This window comes from Caloenas nicobarica, chromosome 4 (genome assembly GCF_036013445.1).
Source record: "Caloenas nicobarica isolate bCalNic1 chromosome 4, bCalNic1.hap1, whole genome shotgun sequence".
NCBI classification, from domain to species: domain Eukaryota; kingdom Metazoa; phylum Chordata; class Aves; order Columbiformes; family Columbidae; genus Caloenas; species Caloenas nicobarica.
This window is the reverse complement of record NC_088248.1, coordinates 20,031,579-20,047,372: the sequence shown is the minus strand read 5'-3', so window position 1 is coordinate 20,047,372 and position 15,794 is coordinate 20,031,579. Positions and strand designations below refer to the sequence as shown.

At 37.5% G+C, this 15,794-nt stretch overlaps 1 protein-coding gene across 3 annotated transcripts in view; it reads left to right on the top strand.

Annotated features, from left to right (window-relative positions):
- TBC1D9 (TBC1 domain family member 9) overlaps positions 1 to 15,794 on the top strand; it is a 50,796-nt gene that overhangs the window by 13,125 nt on the left and 21,877 nt on the right. For all 3 annotated transcript variants that reach the window (XM_065633445.1, XM_065633443.1, XM_065633444.1), the window contains exons 2-6: positions 2,306 to 2,416; positions 9,077 to 9,195; positions 10,867 to 11,095; positions 12,063 to 12,324; positions 13,481 to 13,688. In XM_065633445.1, the coding sequence (XP_065489517.1) occupies positions 2,306 to 2,416; positions 9,077 to 9,195; positions 10,867 to 11,095; positions 12,063 to 12,324; positions 13,481 to 13,688 (929 nt within the window). The remainder of the gene's footprint in view (positions 1 to 2,305; positions 2,417 to 9,076; positions 9,196 to 10,866; positions 11,096 to 12,062; positions 12,325 to 13,480; positions 13,689 to 15,794) is intronic.

Here is a 15,794-nt window from a genome sequence, read left to right as displayed (position 1 = left end):
TTTGTTTGTTTGTTTTTAATAGTTTTTCTTCACATTTCTTGAATACACTGCTCTGCCTTACATTGTTTCTGTCTGGTGTGGCACGGGGATGTTCCTCTCCTCTTGTCTCCAGTATCTCAGGGAGAAGGAGGGAGGATGGGCAGCTCCTCTTCACTTGATGTTACTGCACAGGTCAATAGATTTGCTGTAGCTCTCTGACCTTAGCTGTACATCCCAGTTTGTACAGCCACAGCACCCTCCTGGAACTAGTGGCAGAATTGGTTGGTAGGAGCATCTGCCCACGAACAGATTTGCAAATATAGGAGGAGGAAAGAAACAAGCATATTTTTAAAGGTTACAGGGACTTAACAGTGTACCTGTACCTTAGAGAAGATTACATTTGGCCAGCATACAACTTTATTTAGATACTACATCATGCCTATTGCTTGTTTAGTACTGGCAGTAGACATGTGAAGCTGCAAAGCGCGAAGCATCTTTGGCCTAAGCCCTGCTACATGTTTGCAGCAAGCCTGGATGATTAACACAGCGTAGCATCTGCCTTGGTCTGCACTCCAGCTGAGCTGTACTCTTGAGCTCAGTGGTAGCTTGAGACATTTGAGGATCTTTGCCCATGGTTGAAGTGAAATGTGTACACATGTCTTTCTGGACCAGGGCCATGTTGGTTTTGTAAAGTTAGAATGGAGAGTATATGTAACAGAAAAAAAAGTTTAAAAGAACATTATAACCTACTTCAGTCTGCTGAGTTTGAAAGGAGTCAAGGTGTATCTAGGAGGACTGATCAGAGGCAGCTTGTCAGTGTACACAAGTAATCCAAATGCAATCAAAATTAAGATGGCAATAGGAACAACTAAAGCTAGTTACACTAATGAACTTTGGGATATTTTATTTTAGTATTTTGTGGTCATATCCTACAATCAGCAGACATCTCTCTAGCACTGCTCGCTAAAGAATAATCTCATGTTGTGTACAGACTTGCTCCTAGTGTATTTCAGAATTCTTGGATTAAAAAGTGGTGGATATGGGTGAATCGGGCAGTGAGATTACATTTGATCTGGCCTGTGAAGATCTGTATAAAGCAAAATAGAAATATAAAACATGGAATAGGGAATACAAAATCACTGATAGGTGGGGTATTTCCAAATGCCAGTTTCGCTTCAGATTTAAGGGATCTACTAAGATGGAAAATGTGTAGTACTTTTATATCTTTATGATCTGAAAGAAGAACAACAAGAGAAGCGGTTTTCTGTACTGGTTATGACAATGCAGAATGGGGAACTAATAAAACTGTGACAGTAAAAGATGGAAACAGCCACTTGAAATGAGAAGAGGAATTTAACAGCAGTGTTCTAGAATAGTTTTTTGGTGTGTACAGCTTATTACAGCTGCTTAAAAAACCCGATTTCTGACCCAATAAATATTTGCAGGAAAAAAAAAAAATCCTTGGAAGCTCATCCATCTGTTTTCAATATGTGCATTTGCTGAGAACTTCAACATCAGAATTTATACCAGACATCCCTGCAGGGGAGATGAAAATTCTTTATGGAGGTGAAAAAGAAGAAAAATGTTATTTATTTTGAAAATAGTTAGGGCATTTTGTGGGAAAGGATTTGGGGAGATTAGACATTTGTTTTGTGTGTAATTTCTTATTAAAGTACAATCTAGAATTTGTGAAAATATAGTTAGGAATTATTGGTAGCATTTCATATGCAACTGTTGATGGGCCCCCTCAGTAGCAAAGAATTTTCAAAGCTACTTTAAGAAAACAGTATGGCTTTGTCTTTCATTTGTATCCTTTCAGCTGAAAACCAGCTTGACTTAGGCATTTTGATCCCTTCTGCCCTAAAGAATAAGACCATTAAGGAGCATAATTATTTTTTGCTGGAAGTCTTAGTTTCTCTTAGCTGACATTTGAGTTTTGAGTACTGTCTGGGGCTTTTTGTTGGTGTTGTGGTGGTTGATTTGTTTATTTTTCCCCAGAGCTCCAAAAGTATATGAAACACAGGAAAGAAGTGAATAACTTTTAAATGTGGTTTTATAAAACAGCTACCTCCTGCTTTGCTTCAGTTTCTCTGTCTTTATGCTAGAATCAATGTATGTTTAAAAGTTTTAAGTCTCGTTGAGACTGAAGATTTTTTCCTTTGAATCACTTTCCCTCTTTACAACATGTGGCAAAGTGTGGAGATGAACACATAGGTCTGTATTTTGCTGTGGGGGGTGGAGTGGGAGGGGAAGGCTGTGAAGCCCCCTCCTGTGAGATCTCGGATGATCCATCTCTCTGTATTCATCAGAATTTCCTGTTCCGTAGGTCTCCTCGTGGGTACGCTTGATGTTGTGTTGGACTCCAGTGCCAGAGTGGCACCGTATCGAATCCTTTACCAGGCACCAGACTCCTTGGTCTATTGGACTATTGCCTGTGGTAAGGACAAATGTACTGACATGTGGATTTCTATTCTTCCTGGGTACTGTGCCGCATAACTAATAGACCATCCTGCCTGCTAAGCTAAGTCATTTCAGGACAAATAAATGGGTCACGATAAAAACCTGCCCTAGTGGTTAATTTAAGAGGCTCCAGAGCTGCCGGTATTTAAGACCTTGAATGCCACACTGTGTGTATGTATTATGCACAATGACTGAGTAAAACCAGAAATGGCCATGGAGCAGGGCCAGAAGCCACCTTTTGTCTCCCAAATAACATTCCCAGCCCAGCAGTCGAGTATCCATCCCTCCTCCTTGCATGTTCTTTTCCATGCCCATGGCTCATTGCTGCAGGACTTCTGAAATGCAGTATTGCTGGGTGATGGGGAATCTCTAAAGAGTATGGTAGGAGGAGCACCTGGATTATAGCTCCCAAATTACTCAGACTGGACACCTGGCTTCCCTTGAAATGGAAACCAGGAAGATAGTGCAACCCCAGCTCTCACCTGAGTACTGAATGTCTGTATGGCATTTCTTGGATAGCAAGCTCAGTCTCCTTCAGGATAAATACCATCAAGATCCCAGGGATGCCCACCTCCTGGACATTTATTTCAGACAGTGTGTTGTCTTTCTAAATTTGATGTACTTAAAAAAATCAGCAAGATGTTAGCTACATAATGTACAAAAGTTATGTTCTTACGTAGATGCAAAAACTCTTTAAGAGTTTTCATCTTTAAGTGTCAAACTTTGACAGATCTATCTGTGACACTGTTTCTCCTGTCATTATTATAATAGTTGGTAAAATCAATGAAGTTGATATTTTGGTACATGGAGTAGGATTTTTTGCATGCATCAGATCCTGTAAATACTAAATGCTTGTTTCTGTGATCAGGTACCTATTGCAAGTAGCATAAAGCAGTATGTAGTTAATTTCTGGTTGTGTTTGCCAGCTCTGATAATAGGGTCTGAAGCTGAGTGTAGAAAGTCTGTCATTTAGCTTCGATTGGCCAAGCTTGTAAGGTCAGATCTCCAGTTTGATAGTATTGCTTTTCAGTCTTAGAAAATGGAAACTTTTCAATGCAACACCTCTAGCTCTAACGTTTCAAACACTGTTTTAGGCAGCAGCCAGATCTCTGCTCATTTGAAAGAAAATTGAGAATGAGGACAAATAAGAAGTGTACACATGCCTGTCATCTCTTTAATAGGCTGGTAACTTCCAGCACCCCCAGCGCTGCCTGTCATTCAAAAATACTGGTTAATGAAGCTGTAGACTTCTTCTGGCGTAACAGTGCCCCCTCATCTGTGCCCATTCTCCCAATAAAATTTGACATTTAGATTATTTGGATGAGTTTTCCTCCAGACAAATCCTCTGTCTTGGGAAATGAAGAGGAGAAGGAATGGATAAAGTTTTGCTACAGATCTAACAATTTTAGCAGTTCAAAGCAGGCTCTATTTTTATGAGCATATGATTTGTGCATCTGAAAAAGGTGATACCAGAGTTGTGTCAAAGTCTGTATCCAACAGAAAGTTTTTTGATAGCTCGTCTTAGCATGAGTATTTCTTGCCACTTTTATTGGTATTACACCTGAAAGAAGGCATCACTTTAAACACCTTGTTTTCCCTCTATTCCTGTTAGTACCAATTCCCTGAACATTTTAGAATTCATATAATATAATTTGCTTTACTAAGAGCTGATAGTAAAAACAGATGTTAATGAAATTGTCAATATTATGAAGGTCATTTGCAAATCTTCATTTAATTGCTTGCTTTGTACTGTCAGCTACTCTGCTGTGACTGTATGTAGTGAGACCTTGCATGTCAGCTCTCCGTGGATCTCAAATTATGAGAAAGAAGGGTAAAAGTACTTGCCGGTGTGTTTATTTATACTATTTATGCACAGAGGTAGTTGCAAATGCACATGCAATGCCTTCTTCACCCGAATGTCACTGTGTAGCAATTAGTAAGGACCTCTCTCACGTAAACTTGAAAGGGAGCATCTGAGGGCACAAATTTTCTTGCTGTTTCCAGATGGCTTTCCAAAGAAAATAATGTATCACAAAACTCTCATCAAAATATTGTTTCTTCAAAGACACATATTCAGTAATGAATTTTTAAGACTTTGGCAATAGGCCATGTGACTTTAAATGCGTTGGCAGGTTTTTTGCATGACATCTATAGATAGTTCCTATAATTTTATACCTACAACATGTGTCCTCAGACAACCAGGGGCACAGAATTGAAGACAGATGAGTTACGGCCCCAGAATAAGCAAATGTACCATACATGTAGAAATTTGTGCTGCTGCTGAACTGTGAGGATTTTGCTTCTCTTATTTGACCAGTATGGCAGTTTTTATGTAGAAATACGGTATTCTGTTACATTTAAGTTAGTTTCAGTGAACATGCTGTTCAATTATCAATGTTAAACCTGACCAAAATAGCTAACAAAGTAGTTAATGTATGTATCTGTGTTTCCATTTTGAGGAGTGTTTCTTTAATTTTTAGCCTTCTAATATCTAGCTGGTTGATTGGCTTAGTTACTTTTTTTAAATTATAAGACTGTGCTGGCTCAGTGTTGTCTCCTGGGGGGAATAGTGTGGCTCTTCCAGGGAGGTAAAATTTTACAGAAAGCAAATTATTTATCTACGCAACCCTGAAGCTGAGCAGCCTGTTGTCGCCTAGGGCTCTGCACTGTGATTATTTTATGAACTTGCAACTAAAGCAATTCTTTCTGAACTGATCAAGGGTTGTTACCATTATAAAGGTTCCTAAGGGATTTTGCTGCATTTAGCTATGCAACTCTGATTTGTCCTGTATTATATAGCTGTTCCTCCGTGTTCCCTAGGGTGGGTTGCTGGTTATTTGGTACTTGTAATCTCCTTATTTTTACAGAAATTTGTCATATTCTCCTCTGCCTTCCATAAAGCAAAAATCTCCATTTTCAGAAAGCAGCTACACAGAATGACTGGAACAAATGTGATTGTTTCCTGGTTCATTCATGCTGCTTGACATTTGGTCTTGTTCTGTACAAGACTATTCAAGGGTAAAAAATAATCCAAGGGGTTTTGTTTGCTCTAAAATGACTATTTAAGTTATGTTTAGACCCCATATTTGTTATAATTCATTTCGAATGTGAACTTTCTTAGGTATTAACTCTGCTGATCTAGGCTGTATGAGAATGCTAGCTGGTAGATGTGAGGCTTTTTAGCTCTGTTAAGGAGGCTTGTTAACAGCACTTTCTCCAGTGCAGCGTTGTGTTGAATGTGTCACAGGTTATAGTTATGTCTATTGAACTATACTGAAAAGACGTTACCGGTAACTTTTCAAAAACAGTTTAAGCATGTTAATTTTGTAATGGTCTAGAAATCCAAAATGTTGTATGTGATCAGCCTTGCATATTTTAATAACCCTTCTGTGTCCCATGTCCGTGTCACCCTCAATCTGCGAGTGCTTAATTTAGAGGGGAGAACGATGGTAAATGTAAACTCTGGAAATGAACAACTTTTTTTAGATCCTTCCCCACCTATAAAATCAGTCATTCTTACTATGTGTGTTTTTCAGATATAGAATCATTGCTGTATTTTTTTTGTGCTAGCAGTAGTTATATGTATTTCCATAGAAGTTTCTAAATGTGTATTTCACATGTGAAAAAAATTAATTATGGATTATTTTAAAGCACCAGTCTTGAAATTTTATTACATGCTGCGGAAAAGGTTTTCAGAAAAGCCCATGTGCTTCGGTTGACAAAGCTGCAGGTTTTAGTTAGAGTGCTATTGAGTTTACCAGCTGTAACTATTTTCTGCCTGCTCTCTGTACAAATTGAGGTTTTTTTCCAGTCCACTCCTGAACCCACCCTTACTGGTAAGAACAATTTTATGTTCCTGTAAGTGTTACAGTGTCTCCTGCAGTGCATTCTGTTAAGGGCAGCAGTTCAGGTTGACTAATGTGCACCCTGGGTAAGTATCTACCTGGGAGAGAAGACTGGACATGACAGCCTCATCAGCTGTCTCAAGTTAAGCCATTCCTATTCTTCAGTCACTGACTAAAATAATGCTGACATTATCCTTCTGAGTGTGTTTGAAAGCATGTTTATATGACTTGTTAAATTTCTTCTCAGTCCTGAACTCTCTCACATTCCCTCTGTACCTTCAGCTCTTACCTTAGACAAACCAAACCAGATGCTAGAAACCTAACCTGACACCCAGAAGATCACATGTCACTTATGCTGTTGCTCCATCACAACCTGCCAGGCGATTGCCCCTTCTCATCCTCTCTCCAGCACCATGCATCCTTCCTCCAGCTCTTCTGGTCCAGAATGCCCTTAGCTCTCCAACGTCTGTTTAATACGCTGATCAGTTTCCTCCCTGAAGACTGAAAATAGCTCAGTCTACCAGGGGTGCTGGCCAGCATCACACCATTCTGGCCACGGAGCACACCATTTAGAGGAGGAGGAGGAGTGATTAGCAGCCTACTGTATGCATTGCAGCTATTTTTCCTTTTATTTCCTACTAGTCTTGAAAGCTCTGTGATCCAAAATGGAATGGTTTAACTGTTAAATGTTCTTTCCCTTCCCTGAGAGTCATATTGTTTAATTTACCTTAAAAGGCCAATAGTGGCAAAATGGTAAATGCTTCTAATATGCTAAGGTAGGCAAAGACTTGCTAGTAGCAGAGTTACAATAGACCTGTAGTTTAAAACATCTCCGCGAACATGTTTTTTAATCTCGAGTGAACAAAGCAAAGAGAAAAATCTAGACTGTTGATAACTGGGGTGTGGGTTTTGGCCTGGTTACATGATCTGCTGTAGATGAGACTGTCTGGGAGAGTAAACAGTAAGACAGTGAAGACAAAAAGCAATGGAAACAATGAGATGGGATGTTCCAGGTTGATGATAATCAACCAAAGCTGTTTCATGACAAAGATTAAAAATAAATTATGAACCACGAGCAAAAAGTAGACAGCTTTAAGAAATAGTTCATTATTGTAGTTTGTCTGCACTGCTTGTCACTGCTCTTCAAGAGATGAGCCATTGTTCTGATGACAGTCTAGTTTTATATACATAGCTCACGTATTTCATCGTTGCTTTTTACAACAGTGTAAAAGCCAAGAAGAAATAAATTGGTCTTCAGACCACCTCCTGAGTTCCAGAAAGGTCTGGTCGCATCCAGTAGTTTTAATGAGAAGCAACAGTGGTGATCACTTGTGGTTCTCAATTATTGGTTACGTATGCAGGCTGTTCTGCAACATGATTTATGTATCCACACAACCAGAATTGTGAAATTCCCCTGGAAGTTGCACAGAATGTTGCATTCTGTTGCTTTCATTGAGATTGTGTAAAGCTCTCATTGTATTGTGTAGAAAGAATATTTTTCCCCATCATTTGTTGCTGTACAACAAGGAAAGCAATTGTTTGGTATGTATTCCAGATGGTTGCACTGAGTTCTTCTACAAACCATTGAAACACTTATGTGCAGACACATGACAGTTTGTGCCTATAGTGAAGCTGAAGACGTTATTAGCAACAGCTTGTTGTAATTTAACGTCTTTCTAATGGCTGTTTCACATGAGCAGCTTTGCTTTGTTGGGTTCTGTATGCATTTGCAGGTAGATACATTTACTAGCTACTTCTGAGTAAAATTAAGTAAATCTGTGATTTGAACAAAAATATTACTTACTTTTGATGCTATTTCCTACCTGGATTGAGATATTTTTAATCAGGTTTCGAGTACAGATGTTCCTATGTGAAAATGCAGTGTTTGTTTTCTGAAAATACTTATTTAAAAGTCACAGTTTTGACATAATTCCCTCAAAATCATTTTGGACAGGAACAATTTTTTGTGAGTGCTTGAATTTTTTCTTCTTTCAAGATGGGCACAGAGACCCTGAAGAGCAGCAACAACTTTATTCTGCAAGATGTTGAGAACAGGGCATCAAAATGAAAGTGACATTTGTTACAATCCATCTCAAGTAAAATAGAAACAAAAAATTGCATATATAAACTCCAGTTCATATGAGCAGATTTTTCATCCTGGTTCTGTAATACTTTACAGACTACATGTATGCTGATTCCTCAGTATCAAAGATACCTCACTTGATCCCTTTTGGTCTCCTAAGCAAACTAGGGTCACTGAAGTTTCGTTTATTCTTTCATCATTAAAAGTAAACCACCTCTGACAACCCTCTCCCCCAAAAAAGATACAACTTTCTTAGAGGTCTTTCAGCACCATTCTTTTGATGGAGACACATTGTAATAGACTTGTCAGGAAAATTATCCTTTTCAGCTTTTGCAATTTTATCACTGTTTCATAATTTATAGTTGACAAAGAATTATGAACCAATGGTAGAATATACGACTGTTGGGGTTTTTTGTCAGTTCCTAACAGACGCAGGTAATGTCTTTGCTAACTCTTTAATGTGACATTGGTCAGCTCAGTGTCATTATTGTGGTTAGAATTCTAAATGTAGGAGGGTTTTGCTCATGATACTGACATGAAATTATAGACAATGGGAAAAAATTGTGGAATTTCCAGGGACACAATATCTGGTGAAATATTGCATCTCTAGTTACTGGTGAATTTTGTTAGAGTCTTTTATGATTAAGAGGATATTGACATTGGTGAATTATTTGTTTTGTGACTTTTTGGGGTCTTTTTTTACATACAGGTTGCTCAAGGAAGGAGATCACTGAACACTGGGAATGGCTTGAACAGAATTTGTTGCAAACTCTTTCAATCTTTGAAAATGAGAATGACATAAATACATTTGTCAGAGGAAAAATACAGGTAGTTAAGTATATTGTTATAAATGTTGTTAATGATAAATATGACTGTGGAAGGAAAAGTGATGTGAATGCTAAACAAATTTCACCTAGTAGTTCCCAGGCTGCTCCACCTTTTTGAAAGAAAACCAGATTCTAAGCAGCAACGTGTGTAAAAGTTAGGGAAACTGGGATTGGCAGGCATAACTACAGCAGTATGATTAAAAAAAAAATATATATAGGGACAACTTCAAATATTATATGTTCTAAAATCAGTTGCACTATTCCTTGTCTTAAACTTTGACAGTTTTCTATCTAGCTGCTATTTCAGTGCAAAATTTTGGGTTTGTGGGGGTTTTGTTTGTTTGTTTGTTTTTTTTCATGCACTCATTGTATAATGTCTCCTTACCCTCTTTTGAGTGGTTAAATCCCGTAGTGTTGGTGTTTACACTTCATGTAGGTGTTAGGGGTTGCTAGTTGATTTGGTTTGGGTTTTGCTTGTTTGTTGGTTGCTTTGTTTGTTTTACCAGAATTTTTTTTTTCTCCTTATAGGTGAGATAGTAGCTACATTGGTAAAAAGTACTTTATTCACACTGAGAATGATCTAAAAATAAATACTTTGATAAAAGATTGATTGTAACCAAAATGACTGTACTTGGTGTGTATTCTAAACATTGGCTTTGTCTCATTCCTCTTCACATTTCATGTAGTAAGTCAAGTGTCTTAAGAATCCCCTAGCTGTTTGTGTTTTACTAGTGGATCAGATGTGAGGACTATAGATTATCATGGAAACACCTTCTGTGAGAAGACATCTGTCTTGTGAAACAGAGTCCTTTAAGGAAATTGTTAGTTTTTAGATTTGGACATACATTAAGTGTAAATGATGGTTTGCTGTTTTATACTCTGCTTTCCATGTAAATGGAACAATTTGAAGGCAAGAAGTAACTCTCCTTTTTATAACTTTAAAATAGGAGGCAATAGAGAAGATTTGTAAAAGAGATTATGAAAATAAGTGAGTGGACCAGAACTTCAGTGTAGAACAGAGGCAACTGTAGTCTTTGAGGTATCAAAAAGCAGCTTTTCACAAGACTGTTGCCGCTTCAAATTTGATGAAGGTCTTCTGCACCTGAAAGAATGAATGATTTTTCCATCCTGCCAGTTAATCTAGTAGAAAATATTTCTTCTTTTGCTCTTGCTCTTCTGTTTTGCTCAAGGTCCACTAGGAGGGGTCATAAAAGTTGTTTGATATTTTCCTTAATGAATAACAAATCCTTTTTTCCTCTGACTTTTTCCCTTCGTTTTAGAATAAAGTTTTCTGGTGAAATCCTATCCATGTCTCTTCAGGGAGCATATTTACATGGAAGGCGAAAATTTTACAAGTAATAGATGCTTTACAGAGTTGCTAGGAGTATTTGAGATAGGCTGGTTAATTTTAAAACAGGGTACTTGGCAGGTGGTTGGTGTTTGGTTACTTTTGATATAGGCATGGGTAGGGAGCAAGGTCATCAGAAAGACAGCCTTGAATAAAGTAAATAACTATAAAAGCAAAAGAATGAGCAGAAGAATAAGGGATAAGCAAAATAGTTTCTTGACATTGCAGTAACTGTCGTAGCCTCTGGCCCAGACAGCAATGGTGGTGAGGATCTGATACCCCATGGCAACTAACATGCTGTCTACTTCTTTAACTCCCTACTAGGGCATCATCGCTGAATACAACAAAATCAATGGCATCAAGGAGGATGATGATACAGAAAAATTTAAGGAAGCCATAGTGAAGTTTCATAAGCTCTTTGGGATGCCAGAAGAAGAGAAATTAGTGAACTACTACTCCTGCAGTTACTGGAAGGGGAAGGTTCCCCGTCAGGGCTGGGTGTATCTCAGCATTAATCACCTTTGCTTTTATTCTTTCCTCATGGGCAGGGAAGGTATGTTTTACAATGGAATGGTGGTTTGTGCATCTCAGAATTGTTAGGAAATCTTCCGTAGTTTCTTACTCTTCGCCTGCTGATCTGCTGGGGGTGTGAAGAGACTGCTCAAGAGAAGAGGAGCAGGGAGCAATAATCATGCTTCTTAATTGTGCACTCACTCCCTTGTTTGTTTTGTATCTCTCAAAGTAGTTCTCTGTAAAACAGTACCTGGGTGTCATTTAGAGGCATGGTTCCCTGCAGGGAGTGTGCCCAAAAGGGAATAGAGATGCGATCACATCAGTCTCGGATGAGACGCAGGATCAAGACCACCATAGTGTGGATGCAACCAGTTTGCTCTAATGGGAGTTAATTCTAAGCAGTGTGAATGTAAGTGCATCTGCAGTACCTGGTTATGGGCAATGGATCATTCCCAGGTCTTTCTGTTTAGTTGTGTAGACATATGCTAGTGATTGACTGGATTTTTTTTTTCCTTTTTTTTTTTTTTTTTAAATAAATGTAGATTTAGTCCCTGTTTTAAGGATAATACCTGTAGCAGTATTGGAAGAAAAGCCAAGGATCTGTCATTATTGTAATATTTGAAACTTTTTAATGTATAAAAACGTATAAAAATAATTAAAGCATGTCTGATGTGTTCAGACTCTTTCTTTGCTTCCATAGCAAAAGGGGACATCAGACTCTGAGCAAGTGCTGTGACAGCGATAAATTATGTTAGCATACCTAGCTTTGTAACACTTATATGTGATGTTCTGTACAGAAAAAAATTATATTTAAACTCTTTTGTCTGCTGTTTGTCAGGTGATTGTAATTTGTTTGTACAAGTTGGGTCTTTTTATGCTACCCTCCAAACTTTTCAAGATTCAATAAATTTTCTGCTGAATACATTTTATAGGAAGAGGAAGAGAAATGCTTGTGAATGCGCTAATTTTTTTGCACTGAATCTTTTTTTCTGTTTGTTTCTGTTCAGCAAAGTTAGTTATTCGCTGGGTTGATATCACTCAACTTGAGAAGAATGCTACACTGCTCTTTCCTGACATGATCAAAGTGAGCACAAGGTCAAGCGAACATTTCTTCTCAGTATTCCTTAATATCAGTGAGACATTTAAACTAATGGAACAGCTTGCCAATATAGCTATGCGGCAGCTTTTGGATAATGAAGGATTTGAACAAGACAGGTCATTACCCAAACTGAAAAAGAAATCCCCCAAAAAAGTATCTGCACTGAAACGGTAGGTAGCACTGGCTCTCAGTCATTTGTTTCTCCTCAGTCATTCTACTTGCAGCATTTTGTCCAAAAGTTTTCTAATGTTGCTGCCATTTAGTGTTACTCCAAAAGGAATGATTGATTGCAGCAGTGGCAAAATGTGAATAATTATTTGGATATAATTATATGGTCTCCTGTTGAAACAGGAAAGGGAAAACATGTGAATATGAACATTTTGCAAAAATATAAGAAACATATTTGAGTCAAGTTCTCATTTGTTCAGAAGCTCTTCAACGTATCTCTTGACACTGGCTGCGTTAGGTATCTGTTGCAAGGCCCTTTTGTGTTACCAGGGGAACGTAATAAAGCAATTTCAGTGTTATTAAGAAATCTGTCTGTCTGGTCCTATAACCGGAATTGAAAAATTACTCTAGATGATGAATTCTGTCTAGAACTTATTTTAGGCAGCAGAGATTAAAAAATGACATAAAATTCTAAGGGATGAAAAGTAGTCTGGAAGATATTTATGCTGCTTGTATAAATATTGTACTGCAATTTGATAGTTTCCTGTTTATTTTTTCATTATTTTATATGTTGATTATGTTAATGAACCATACAGAATTGTAGCCAGTGCTTGTTTCTATTTTGCATTACTTAGTGACATCTGGCATGCATTATATCACTTATGTTTGTCTTTCTAATTATTCAGCATTTTGCACTGAATGCATGATCACGGCTAAGTCTTGAAATTATTAACAAACTCTAGTGTAAGAATTCCATCATGTTAATAAATAAGCATTAAAGAAGCATTTTTGGTGTACTATTATATGAGGTCATATGTTATTTAATAATAAATGGACGCTCTGGATATTCTTAGAAAATAGAGCTGAATGTGAAAAGATCATTCAATCTGATCCTGACTTCTCAGAGGGGACAATGTATCAAAGTCATTTGTAGCAGAGGACTTTTTTCTTGTAGTTTTAGAATCTTAGAGCAGCTGAGACTATTCATCCCCTATATGCAAAATATTTCCATTGTTTTGCTGTACACTCAGTACTCAACTGAGTTGTATGTTGCAGGTAACCTGCAATGATTTGTATAACATGTATCTTAAAGTTTATTATGTATTTCTTAAAGCAAGAAACATCTTTCTGTGGGTTATTCCTTTTTCTTTTCTTTAGGGATCTCGATGCCAGAGCAAAGAGTGAGAGATACCGCGCGTTGTTCCGACTTCCCAAGGATGAGAAATTAGATGGACACACAGACTGTACTCTCTGGACTCCATTCAACAAAATGCATATTTTGGGTCAGATGTTTGTTTCTACAAACTACATTTGCTTTACTAGTAAAGAAGAGAACTTGTGCAGCCTTATTATCCCTCTTCGAGAGGTAAATACTTGTACATGTAAATTGGTAGGGCAAATAATAAAGCAATATCCTATTGGAAATTGCATCCTAGCTTTTAATGTTTTTTTCATTATCGAAAAAACCCTCTTTTCATCCACTTAATCTCTTGTGGTCATACTACATTCTGATGTGTTCTAAGTAATATTTAATGGCTGTCTATTATAGTTCTAAGTTCCTACTACTAAAATTCACAGGTAGTTTTCCCTGTCATTTTTTACAACCCTTGTGAGTCCTTCCTCTTCCATAATTTATATTCTAATTTACAGCCCCATGGTACATTTTTTGTACCTCACAGGGAGAGATGGACAGTAAAACTTCCTAGATTGAGGAGTGGAACTTCTATTAAAGAATCTGTCAGATAAGACTTGCTTTTGTCAGATGCTGTAAAGATTTTAATTATCTCCTCACACAGACTTGCAGTCATTTATTTCTATATATGGAAAATATCTGTCAGTGTTCTACAAGTTTGTGTGCTTCCCTTTTTAAAGCTGGTTGCTTAAAGCAGATGCTCAGTAAAAAGAATTTAAGTTTGATGTAATGAAAAAATTATGTTGTGGAGGTTTTTTACAATTGACTCGTTTTGTGGGTTGATGGAAAAATGTGTAAAGTCTTGGAAATAGTAGCAAAGCTGATGTAACCAGTTTGGCTTATCTGAAGAACCATGGAATATTTCAAGGCATTATTTTATGCCACCAATCTTTAAGAGTAAAAGCAAACAGTGTTTGTTTGGAAACCTTGAAGTACAGCTTTTCCACGGTGTGTTGCAATGACTTTGGCTATTTGAGAAGAGATATTCGATTATGGTTGCACTGTTTGTCTGGAACTCTAAGGGAACAACAGTCCTCCAGGTATAGTGGTGGAGCAGAACAGAGTCTGCTTTAAGAGGACCTCTTTTCCTGGATGCAAATTCAGCAGCTGCTTTTGATAACCACAGCTGCGGCAGCATGGGATTCAAAGCAGCTCTAAAGCTGTAAAAGAAAGAAATAGTTGAAGGAATAAGTTATTTTGTGTGAACAGGTAAAGTCTTGGCACCAGCAAAGAGAAGAGGAGAACAGTAACACGCTATGTAGCACCAGCCCTCAGAATGACAGATCAGTACCCTTAATAATTAAAGGGAAGCTTTCTGTTTAATTAAAGGTTTGACTCAGAGCCTAACCTAATTCCAGTATTTTGTGATATCCTGGAGATGTTCTGACGGAAGAGACAATAACAAAGCATTGATTCAGAAACGGTGACAGGAGAAGATGATTTTCAGTGGCTGACTGCGCTGCTCACTGCACCCAGTAGGTGCAGTCTCCAAGATCAGCACTTCAAATACGTGTGTGCCTCTGCCTGCATAGGAAATAAGTGCATATTGGTTCTCATTGTGGCAGAGCATGCTTGCTATAATGTCTGTCCTATACCTCTAGAACTTTTGTGCCTTTCTTTTATGTCTTTCTTTTGTGCTGATTACACTCAAAACAGTTTTTAAGTGGTACAGAAAAATAACATGAAAACACTTTTTAGCTAATTTCACTATGCTATTAGTGAAGGTCCTTTACATTTAATGAAGAACTAATAGATTTGTAGTTAACAGAAAATTAAAAGGAAGATGAAAGGATAGAGAAGTGATTTAGCACCTGAGTTGTGCATTGCAGTGTTTAAATACATCTTTGAAGAAAATGTTTGAAAAATGGTTCTCTTAGCCTTTTAGCTAGAAAAATATTAATATTGTAACACTAGTATCTTAGCATTGTTCTCTATTTTAAAAAAAAGTGTCTTCTTCTATTCTGGAGGCAGTAAGACAGTTTTCATTACCTAGAAAATTGTTTGAAGTCATAAAAGCAGTGGTTAAAAGTACTTGCAATTATGCTTTGCGTTTCGTTCAATGTATGAACTGCACAAAGTTAATCGATTAGTTTATTTGTCTTTAAGGCTAATAATTGGTAGTGCTTAGAACACATGGATGTTATATTATGAAATTAATCCACAGTGTATGACTTACCCCTGAGATTTCTTTGTGTTAACATGCTTGACCAAAAGCTCAGGGAACCAGTGCCCTCTACTCAGTAGACTGCAGTGTGACTACTGTTTATAGGTTGGAGTTCA